A 12,181-nucleotide genomic window follows, 5' to 3' on the forward strand; every position below is an offset into this window, starting at 1 on the left:
GGAAAATGTCTTTGTTTTTATGACTTTGATGTTACCTTAATGTATTTTATTTGAATGTAATTTAGGTAATATAAGGGTTTTTTTTCCTTTCCCTATTAAAAAATACTTCAAAAGGTAGGGAATTAACTCATTTCACTCAGGTTTCTAGACTGTCATCTTCTGGTGACTGTGACACTTCCCTGATATATTGTTTGTTTGTCTGGACCAGTTGTGAAAATATATTGAATTTTCACTCATACTCTGAACTGGTGCAACTGATTGGATGCAAGCCAGCCTAAGACAAGAAGCCAAACTGCCTTACAGTCAGGCTCGTGCTCATATCAGCTAAATCTCAGCCATATCTGATCTGTCCAAACGGCTTCTGGATTACATTGACTTTTGTGGTCTCTTCAGGGTACAGGTAAAAGGTGAACTTGGCACTTTGTAACTTCCTGCAGAAGTGTCATAGGTCACATGTGCTTAAACTCAGGAAAACAAAGTTTATCTGCAATCCAAAGCTTTCTTTTTTTCATTCAAATGTTTCCTGCTTATTAATTTTTCTTTCCTATAACTGTTGCATGGTAAAGTTGTTGATTGTTCTAGAACAAAATGGCTTTGTCCAAACTTCTGATGAAAAGTGCTTCCTTGTATAGAACTTTTCAACTCTGTTTAGTACATGAGTTTGGAGGTATTCTCTTTCTTTTATGCAACAGTGAGAGCAGCTCCTTGAAGTTGCTTACATATACACTTAAAACAAGCTTTCAATACGTACTAAATGTGCCACAAACAACCAGTAAATGTTTGAACAATCAATTCCTGGGAAAGTATTATGTAACAAATCCTGTTAAAGCATCAGAATTATTGGCAGAGTGTAAATGCAAGGCATGGCTATAATCTGAGTACTCTGTAACAGAAATTTTTTTAATGCCTGAAAATGTGCCTTACTGTAAATTTACCTCTTCCATTAGCTACATGTAGAATAAGATAGTTACTCATTTTTCTATAGATATGTTTCTTTCTTAACCATTTTTCTCTTTTTTAAATTACTCCTTTCCACAGACCTTTTCTTGATATGGTCTATAATGCACTGGACTGTCCTGAAGATGATTACTATGCCCTCTTTGTGCTCTGTCTTTTATATGCAATGTCACACAACAAAGGTAAGTGTTGTTATGCAGAGTTAACTGCAAGGCCAGGGTTGGAAGAAACTGTAAACCTAAATATAATCATCTTCTGTTTTATGAGATTGTTTATTACCATTCTTTAGAACAGGACAGGGAGATTCCCAGCAATCCATAATTATGTATTGTCCTAAGAGGTCTTACAGTAACCAGTCTATTCTGAGAAATATCTCGATATTTTAGAGGAATATGTTGAAGAAAAATGGGATTAATTTCCTTATACAACCATTCAGGGGGAATTTAATTTGCATGGAGGAGGATACTCAATCAGAGGCTTCTACTTACAAAATAAAATTCTTATTTTTTTTAAACATATATGGGCAGATCACTTACTACCAGAGCAGAATTTAAAATCAGACTTTCATCTTTTCCTTCAGTCACTATGCTCTTCAGATATATGGTTTGACTTTCTTTTGATTTAGATGCAAACAAATAGTTTTAGAATTTCAGAAACAGCAAAATAGTTTGAATTTCACCAACCACTTTGGGATTTGAGTGCTCTGTTTAAGGCTGAGAATTTTCAGGGATTCATCAATGTCTTTAGTCTTTCTGTTGTTCCTCCTTGTAATATTAATTCAAAGCTAACTTGCCTAGTTTCATGTTGCTGATTATTATGTTCTGAGAAAACTGCTGTGGTCTGTTAAATACTTGCCTCAGGATATACTCCTGTTTTCTAATTTGCCTTTCTTCCTTCACCCCTGAAAAAGGAATTGACCCAGTCAAGCTGGAGAGAATTCAGCTTCCAGCTCAACATGCTGAAGAGAGAAACTCGTATAATCATGTACTTGCAGAAAGGCTCATCAGGATAATGAATTATGCTGCACAACCAGGTATTGCTTTTCCAGTATTTGTTTTCCTTCCAAGCTGAAACTTTTGAAGCTGGAAAAAAGCCATCTGGTTACAATGCTCAGTGACCCATTCCATGGAAATATGACTTTTGTTCAAGCCACAGCTCTTCTCCCTGCACTTCCCCCCTTAAAACTTCAAATGAGTGGAACTGGTTTTCCCCTGAAACGGACACATTATCAAGTTCCTGATTGTTTGCAGAATAAAACCTAATGTTCATTTGACTTGCAAGACTCAGATGAGAGCATTAACTAGTGCTGATGTGCCAGTCACAGATTAAAAACATGTTTATATATGAAGAGTTTATACATGCAGCAACAGGGAAGAGTGCAAGATGAGGAAATGCATTTAAGTAAAGGCTTGTCTGGGGAGGGACGTGCTGGGGAGGAGTGGAAATACTGGATTTTTATTACACTTGCTAAATGCAATGTAGAACATCTTTTCTCTTTTTTTGAGGCGGTACTGACCTTTGTATCTTTAGTTTCTGACAACATAGTGCTAACTTTTGAAGTGGTAAAACAGGAGTTGGAGTCAAAAGCTGAGGTGTCAGTCTGTCTCTTGGGTATATTGTCTTAGTGTAGATCACTGAGCTCAGACTGTACATAATTTCTAATATCGTTTTTTAAAATCCTTCTGACATTAAGCTTAAAATCTCAGTGCATTCTTTCAGTCTGACTTCTCTAGATTCTCAGATCCAGGCTGTATCTGAATCCTTTGGACTTCCTTTAAGGAAAAGCTATACCTTGTTAGTATGCTACATACAAAGCTGCCTTTCACCTTGTGACTTTATCCATGCCAAATGTCTCTGATCCTTTTGTAATTTTAGTGTAATTCAACCTGTGGTTGCAGATTAATGAAGGCATGGGTTTGGCTTATTTTTCAACTGTGTTTGTCTTTGTTACCTTCTTATTGCACGGTTCTGCTTGAAATTATCTTCTGTTTTAAATTACTCTTCCAATTCTTTTTCTTTTTTAACCATCAGCATTGTAAGCCAGCATCTGCAGTCATACTTGTCAGATAGGGCGTGTGTGACAGAGGAGCCAAGTTTGACAACTGGGGGAAAAGTAAAAATATTGAAGAACATCAGATAATGAGAAGAACAATAATTAAACTGCTGCTTCTTTGTGTATTGAAATTTTCTTTTCATAGATGGAAAAATCCGTTTGGCAACTTTAGAACTTGGGTGCCTGTTGCTGAAGCAGCTCGTGTTTTCTAAAAATGGCAGCATCATAAAAGATGTTCACCTTGCTTGTCTTGAGGTATTTTCTTTCAAATTTCCAGTCACAGCATTACTAGTCTTTGAGTCTTGTAATATAGTTGAAGAAATTTATTTCATTTCTGATTGCAATTAGCCTAAATGTGAAATTTGAGCTTCTAGAACATCTTTGCATTGGTGGCTCTGTGCAGAAGAATCAAAAGCTCTGTTCTGTCCCCAGCTTTGCTGTTATCATGCTATTTAAACTCATAACTTCCCAAGCAGTGTTAGGTTTAATTTTCTCTCTGAAATTTGTATGTCATCCACCTCAGCAATGTAAAGAAAAGTCCTTTTGAAACTAATAAGCTCACATAAGCTGTATTTTCAGAAGTTCAAAATGTATTCTGTCAAATTCTGGGATGAAGACTGTGTGTGGGGAAATCAATAGACAGTCTCTTCTATATGAGTTTTTGGGTGGGTTTTTTAATGTGATTAATAATTAAATTGTGTATGTACTCCCTGAAAATCATTTTATCTTTTCTAGGGTGCCAGGGAAGAAAGTGTTCATCTCCTTCGTCGTTTCTATAAGGTATATATGCAAAATGCTGTAAGAAAAAGTCCTTTACATCATGTGGAATTAGAAGCAAGTCTGCAGCCCAGTCTTTACTGGTGCCCAAGGCAGCACTTTTTTTAATATGAGAACTCCAAATTTGTGACAGAAAAGGAAGTGTTTTGTTGGGGGATTCCTCTCCTTTCCTGCCCTTCCCATGCCACACTGACATATGTCACAAAAGGGCTGTTAGAAGACTCAGGGTTTATATTGGAGGGCAAGTTAGCAGTCATGCCCCTTTGTTGCTTCTGTTACGTGTTTCATGGAACTGAGCCACACAATTAGAGCACGATTCCTGGGATTTTATCATTGGCACTAATATGGAATGTGTTTGGTTTTGACATTATTTTTTGTTTGTGTCTTATCTGAAATGCTGGTACTTAATCTTTTTTTCTTATTGGAGACCTTTGCAACTTTTTGCCTTTTTTGTGTGTGTGTGTTGTAAACAGTGAAGGAATTAAAATGATAAGATCTAGGTGTTAACTTCCATATAAGGAGCAATAAATCCATTAGAGATTTCAAGTGTCTGAAATATCTTCCTGTTTTTGTCAGAATACTTTTGAAGACTGCTCAATATGGCTTCCAAAAAATAAGTCACCTTATGGTTGGCTGCTAGAGGTTCACTCAACTGCTCTTTCACTGCCCTTCCTCAACAGGATGGAGAGAGAAGAGAATATCTTGCTGTAAAGATAAAGAACTGAGAGGTCACTTGCTAATTACAGTCATGGGCAAAGCAGAGCCAACTTGGCAAAAATGAATTTATTGCCAATAAAAATAAATTTAGATAGCGAGAAACAAAGACAAATTTAAAAATAAAACCAGACACCTTCCCCCCCACCCCTCCTTTTTCCCAGGCTCAGCTCTGCTCCTTTATTCCTGTCTCTTCTGCCTTCTCCCCCTGCTGAGTGGTGTAGGGGCGATGGGGAAATAGGGGTTTGACGTCAGGCCATGACAGTTCATCTCTTGCTGCCTCTTCTTCCTCACACTTTCCACTGCCCCAGTGTGGGTCTCCTCCTCCACGGGCTGCAGTCCTTCAGGAAAATAATCTGTGGGTCCTGCACAGACTGCAGCTCCTTCAGGGCACATCTTCCTGCTGCCCTGTGGGTATGTGCTCCACCATGGTCCTCTCCAGGGGCTGCAGAGGAATCCCTCTCCCTCTTAGTGTGTTTTCCCATCAGTGTTGCTGTGGTGCTCAGCAGTGTCCTGCAGAGGCCTCCCTTCACAGACACCCTGTTCATAGCCAAACCAAACAAACCTGGCTCCACAGCCCTCAGGTTTCATGATGTGTCCATATTCTTGCTTTTGGAAGGGAGAAGAAATTTTTCTGGATATGTTTGAAGACGAATACCGGAGTATGACAGTAAGTGACAACCTTTCTGCCAAATCCTCAAACCCAGATACAGCACAGGAGCAGGAACAGTTACTGATAGTTACTGGGGTCTTTATTGCTGACAGGAGAATAACCAAATGTGGTTTTATCTCAGAGGAGTTGTGTCTCTAGCTACAGAAATTGTTATATGAAATTTCAGAACTCTTTATTTAGTAAAGCCCATTACTTTCTGAGATGGAGTATACAAAAATTATCCTGCTAAATGGGACATTGGACTTATTTTTCCCTAGTTACTAAACAATATGAAAATCTTCCTATATCTGTCCAAAGCCCAGCAAGGTCTCAGTTTTGATGGTGTCACTTTATTTACCAGTGGAAAACAGGTTGGAGCAAGCAAACGTTGAACCCTTTGCTCTAGGAGAGGTACTGCTTGTGAAGGTGTTAATGGATTACTAAGATTGATCTCAGTTCATATTTAACCTGTAAATGTGTTTTAAAAGTAATTATCTGTTTCAATTCTTAGGGTAGAGTTCAGATAAAAATGCTTTGGGTACTCAGTTACAGGGTTTTTTCTCCAGTGGTGAGGGATTTAATGAGCAGCTGCTCGTTGTCTCTTTGAAAAAGCACAATCTACAGCTGGTGTGTTGTAATAAGTCTTTTAATATGGGAAGCATCTTACACATATCTTACCAGCCTAAATAATAGAAGTTTTTAGTGAAATATTTAACTTTGAAAGTTGCTGCATTATTAGAAACCAGAAAGTTGTTTCTGGAGAGAAAAAGTTATAGGAAACTCTTGTGATGGAAGTAATCACAAATTTAAGTCAAAACTTAAAAGCAAACCTGACAAATTTGGTTTTCAGTATTAGGGAAGTACCTCTTCTTCAGTAATCTTTTGGAGCTTTCCCCCCGTTCTATCAGTATGGAAACTTCAACAGTATGTGAGGGAACGATGAACAAATATAAAACAGAGATTGCTTGTAAGGAGCTTCAAGTAAGACAGTTGGTATTAAAATTTCTCAGAACTCTAGAATATGGAACAATGAGTTATATTTGAAAGCAAAGAGGCTTATTGTCCTGTATGGTAATCAATGTTAAAATACTTTTATAGATTAAACCCATGAATGTAGAATACTTGATGATGGATGCCTCAATCTTACTGCCTCCAACGGGGACACCACTGACTGGTATTGATTTTGTGAAAAGATTGCCTTGTGGAGATGTGGAAAGAACACGAAGAGTGAGTAAGACTATTTTTCTTATATTTGTTCATGGCAAAATGATACCAAAGTCCTTGCACAATTCTAGAAATACAAATAATATTTTTCCCTGAAAACTGCTTGGTTGGAAGCTTCTTCCATAAAATGAGAAAGACTTGGTGAAGATAGACCTGTGCAGAGTATAAAATAATTACCTGTCCCAGTGAAGAAAAACTTTTTCTGTATGATTTCCTGTGTCTAGTCAACACAACATGGTTTTGCAGTGGGGTTTTAATTTTTCAGATCATACAGACATCTACATACAATGGCATTCATTAATATATTGTCAGATATCTCCATCTGTCTTACAATTATATTCCTGTAGTGGGAATCTCCAGTGGAAGGCTGGCTGACTTCATATTGCTCATGTTTCTACACATAACAAAAAGTTTAACTCTATTCCAGCGTTCAAAGTAATTACTAACAGAGATCTTGAGAATGAGGAGAAAAATAGCAAAATATCTATTTTCAGGACTGACACAATCTGTAGAGGTAATACTGACCTGAATCATTATCACCATTCTTAGGTTAATCAGTTCTTGGCCCGTATCTGGCAGTGTCCAGTAAGCCTTGCAGTGCCAGTAAGTCTGAGAGAGATATTATTGCATGACATTATTATTTGAAAAGTGCTGTTCTTTGGGTTTCTTTGCATTTACATAATATGTACATATATTCAAGTACCCTTGAAGAAAAAACATTTTTCCAGGAATCTTCTGAAAAGGTTTGTTTTCATTACTTACTGTGAACCACACAGCTTTTGTTATCACCGCAAACTGTCTGATAAAATACAGTGAATTATTTTGAAAAGTATTCTTAGAAAGCAAAAATGCTTCCTGGAATTCTCTCTGAGGCATTTAACAGAAGGATACTTAGAAATGCACATTAATGGAAACTGACTGTTCCATGGTTTTCATGAGCTAAATAAGGAATAGCTTAACTTCTGTTAGTGGAAATCAAAAAATCAATGCAAATATTCCTGTAGAGTGTTTGGGATGAAAGGGGCTTTATCATCCACAAGAAGTCCCACAATGCTTCCTTGTCGATTGTCCTTCCCCAGTCACATTGCTCTACAAGTTTTAGCATTTTCTCAATTCCTGGGCTGCTTTCTTCCAGCTGGGCTCCCTTGCTTTGCTGAATTGCCATAACAATATGCTGAACTCGAGGTCTATCTTGTGACATTGCTGCTGCCACTTCTGGGGTTTTGCTGACAGTTTCAAATGAACAGTTGATTCTGAGCATCCTGTGTCATGATTCCAGAAAAGTTCTTGAGTTTTGTTTCACTGGCAAGTGAAAAAGTCCCTTACTTTGATTATATTGTGAGTTCTTAGCTGTTAGAGATCAGATCTTTTTAGGCTCTGACTTCTTTCGCTGTAGAAAGTCTCTACGTGGCAATAAACTGTTGTAGGAAGGCCCAGCTCACATGATTTTGGATTTATATTGATATTGCTAACAAACTGAAGGCTGTCAATATTGTAGGAAGCACACTATAACTCCCTTTTCATCTGATGTTCTTGCTTTTTAATTTTTTTCTTGCAAAGGCTAAAGTTCTAATTTTGTTTCCTACTGCTGTACATTAATCTGCAGTAAATGTGATGATATGTTTGGAGATGAGAGATGTTTGTTTTATAGGGAACATATGCAACAAAAATTAATGCTGTCTAGGAGGAAGAGGATTGAAGGGAAAAATAAGTGAAGGCAGGCTGAGTGATGCCTGCCCTCTAAATTAAAAAACAAACACAAAAGCAAAAACAAAAACAAACAAACAAAAGAACCCAAAAGCCTTGTTGGGTTTGACTTTTGGGTTACCAAAAATAGACCTGTTCTTTATTGAATTTGAAAAGTCTTATTGTGAATTTTTCTTGAAGCATCTGATAGTAAAAGTGCTTTATAGTAATAGTATATAATTTCAGTAAATCCACAGTCCATTAGAATGCAATCTGCCTAAAGGGGAGAAATCTCCCATTACAAAATTACTCTGTTCTTATGAATAAGCCAGTGTTAATATCATATTTTTTTTAGATACCCTTGACATCCTTTGATTCACAGAATCATGTTGCCCTGTTAGATTTCAACAGCATGCCAAATTCATCTGCTTTGTCATTTCATGGAAGAGCTGGGTACATGACTTCCCTCTCTTCATCCCTGCTGTGCCAGAAGTTTCTGGAAGCTCTGCCAGGATGATGGCTGGCCAAGCACTCACATTGCTGGTTCACAGGAGCCACAGTTCTGTTGATTTTAAAAATAGAGGGGTGAAGGGTTTTCCCTTAAAGCACTTCAGATTTGTTTTTCCTGATACTTCCTGCAATCTGGGAGTTTCTGGGCATTGCAGCTGTTCATGAATTCAATGCTTTTACTGTAAGGCAGCAGTTAATTTACAGTATGCCACAGAATTACTGTGTAGGAAACTCTTAAAAAACAAAACACCAGAAGTAATAAAAACGATTTTTTCATTTACTATACTGAAAATACAGTTCTTGTAGGGGAAGAGGATTATAAATGGTGCCTTTCAAAATGTGGCTAATAAAATGATGATTGTTCTTTGACACTTTTGGTCTTTGCATACCATATGTCATGAATTTATAAATCAAAACCAGCTTATTAATTTCACAGAGCAGCTGTTGAAAGTTTCTTGGGTCTAGTGCAGCTTTCAGAATGCTTTGCCCTGGTACAGATCTTCTGAGAACATGAATCAAGTGCTCCAAGAATGTTGTATTATATGTGGCTAGTTCTGATGAACACAGCAAATTAAAATGCAAAAATCCCCACTATTTTCTCTCTAACTTGCAGACATCTTAGCTAGGCTTGACCAGAAAAGTTATCACTGCTTTGAGTTCAAAATGTGACAGTCTCTGAAGCCTGGTTGTGGAGGTGTTTGTAGCATACAGGTATTGCAAATACAATCAGTCTTAAAATAATTATTAAAGAAAAAATTACCTGTCAGTCACAGTCTGTCTAAGTGTGCCAGTGCCAAAAAAGCTCTGCTGCTTCCACTTCATTGAAAATTGCACGTTTCAACTTCTTTTATGTATTTTTCTAGCTAAGTTTGAAATTACATTCTACTTTATATTTAAAATGTATATTTACTGTATGAGAACAAACTCAGGGGTTGTAAAAGCCAGGATACGTTTGTAAGATTCTGCTAAAATATGTAGTACTGGGTGTAGCAATATTTTAATATTCTTTTCTTTAATTTCTCAAGGCAATCAGAGTTTTCTTTATGCTCCGTTCGCTGTCACTGCACTTGCGAGATGAGCCAGAAACTCAGTTACCACTCACGAGGGAGGGAGATCTGATAAAGACAGATGATGTTCTTGATTTGAGTAAGTAGTCCCTCAATTTCCCAAATAGTCTGACATGGAGAAGTTACTGGCTTATTTTTTTTCCCCTCTAAAATGCTTATTACTGCTATTGTTACCTAAACTACCTGAATTGAGGTAGTACAGAGGTGAAGTTCTAGTGTGTGTTGTAATATAAAAACTTATTTTCCAGTTAAAGTCTTTTATGTTGCCCAAAAGAGAGAAACAGGAGAATATCAGCATTTTGGCATAAAGCATACAGGATACACATCATTGCATAGACGCCTTATCTTGGCTGGAGACTTAGCAGTGGGCAAAACAAGACCTAAAAAATTCTAATTGTTTACCTTTTTTAATTACCACTTCAGAGATAGTGTTGATGTAACAAATTTTCCCCAATCTATATTATCACAAGTCTTTAAAAATTCTTCTGAACATTAAGATGCTTCCAGTTATGGTTGTTTATATACAAATAGTGTCAAGTGGAGGTTAACATGATCCACTAATGGTTTCAGCTACTGTCTGGATTTTGAAAAATCCTACAGAACTGACTTTATCAAAATTACTTTTTTTTCCTTTTACCTGAATGCAATGCTGGTGTTTTATGGGAGCTGGATGAGAAAGATTAAAGTATCTTGTAAAGAAACATTTTTAATATTTTGATGGGCATATGTTCATTGTAAACCTTTAGGTGTAGTTGCAAGGTTGTCAGCACTGTATATAAATGTATGTGTTGAGAGGCAGGGAATTCCACAGAAGGTTCACTCCATATTGCTGGGTATACTGCCACCAGAATGATATCTATTACTTTTCAGTGTTGTTTTTCTACAGTAGTTTTGAATCACTCACATGTTGTGTGATAACTGCCTGCCTCAGACTGCATGTGAGGCTGTAGGTGTCTCATGCAGGTATCTTTTTAATCTTAGTCAGCAGCTCACTGTGTGAAGTTCACTGGCAGCTCAAATTAACAGCCTCAGTGCTTGGTTTCAGGCTGGGAACAGCATTCTGTTTGTGGCAATATTTTAAATGTCATGGCCAAGAGGTAAATGATGGTACATTTAAAGCTGTTACTTCTTTGCTGAAACTGAAAATAAGTCGCATTATACTTAAATCTCCTTGTGCACTCTGTCTCTACCGAGTATCCAGGCTTTAGAAAAGCAGCCAATATTTCTAAAAAAAATGTTTGAGAAAAGTTTATGATGGAATAATTGAGGTTGGAAGGAACATCAGGAGATCACCTAGTCTAACTCCCCTGCTCAAAACAGAGTCAGGTAGAGACAGTTGCCCAGTGCAACTTGTCATATTTGAAGAAAAGAGAGGAAGCCAAAATGTGGTGCAGGTGTATGACCAGGGACACATCCTCTAATCTTAACTAAATGTCCTTTGTGGGAACATCTGGGTGGGTCCTTGATTTGTTGCATTCTTAGTAAGCAGTAAAGCAGAATGTCATACCTAATGGGCTCTGTGCTGTTGGGAAAGGTTCTTCTTGTCAAGTGGGAGGTGGTGCATTAACTTTCTGCAACCTGATGCTTGTCTTGGGCCACCAGCTGTGCATCCAAAGGGCTAAAAGTTTTCTGTAAGAGCTTTTAGTGCCTGCAGACGATTTCTGGAATTGTGATGACAGTAAATTATAAAATCATTAAAGATCAAGCCCTGAGGCAGATCAGGTACATTTAGACCATCTCCTCAAGTAGCTGTTATATTAGTAAAGAATTCATGTAATGCAGTCTTTTCAGGTATTGCATGAACACAGTCAGCTGTTTTCACCTAATGTACATCTGTGCTGCAAGCAGCTGAGGTCTTTGAACTCTCCTTCCTTGGTTGTTTCCTACGACTTGTATTTTTCTTTGAGAAAGTCCACAGAACTCTTGGATCCATGTCTTGGAGGTGCGGTGTCCAAAATGGCTACAGGCTTCATTTTGCATGAGGAAAAATTAGGCACTGCAATTACTGTCAGGAAGGACAGCACACTTCTTTGCAGCAGTGTCATATGGGCATTGAATGGCCTTTCAACCTGGGATTCACTTTAATCTCCAGATCAAATTTTCAGTTTCAAACTGAATTTTACTGGGCTTGGTATTTTCATCTAAATGTGTTAGCTATGTGTTGTGTAACTGTTTCATAGTATAGCTGTGAGTATTCTCAGATCAGTTCACTGGAAATTTGTTTAACTACACTTTCTCTTCTGTTTTTGTCATCAAGGATGATGTAGCTTTTGACCTTTCAGCAGCTGTGAGCTGAAATGGCCTTCACTCAGTTGTATAAACTCAAAGGATTCCTGAAACAGTTGCTAATAAATGAGTAATTTTCCCTTCTGTTCTTTGATAAACTTTTACAGTTTTACTTCAAGTTTTTGTCAGATCTAAAATGAAAACTTTTGGCTCTGGAAAGCAACTTCTGCCCCTTAAGTTCTTTACCTGAAGTACATTTTTGTAGTCGGGCAGTTGAATTTGTACAGCAATAATTCCAAGTATTTTAATCTGCTT

At 37.4% G+C, this 12,181-nt stretch overlaps 1 protein-coding gene across 1 annotated transcript in view; it reads left to right on the top strand.

The window, feature by feature from the left end:
- CLEC16A (C-type lectin domain containing 16A) overlaps positions 1–12,181 on the top strand; it is a 63,474-nt gene that overhangs the window by 25,329 nt on the left and 25,964 nt on the right. The window contains 7 exon segments of the mRNA XM_032703711.1: positions 1,039–1,139; positions 1,868–1,990; positions 3,156–3,265; positions 3,746–3,790; positions 5,121–5,171; positions 6,252–6,380; positions 9,599–9,719. Coding sequence (XP_032559602.1) covers positions 1,039–1,139; positions 1,868–1,990; positions 3,156–3,265; positions 3,746–3,790; positions 5,121–5,171; positions 6,252–6,380; positions 9,599–9,719 — 680 coding nt within the window.

The sequence above is a fragment of the Chiroxiphia lanceolata genome, chromosome 16, assembly GCF_009829145.1.
Source record: "Chiroxiphia lanceolata isolate bChiLan1 chromosome 16, bChiLan1.pri, whole genome shotgun sequence".
Taxonomy (NCBI): domain Eukaryota; kingdom Metazoa; phylum Chordata; class Aves; order Passeriformes; family Pipridae; genus Chiroxiphia; species Chiroxiphia lanceolata.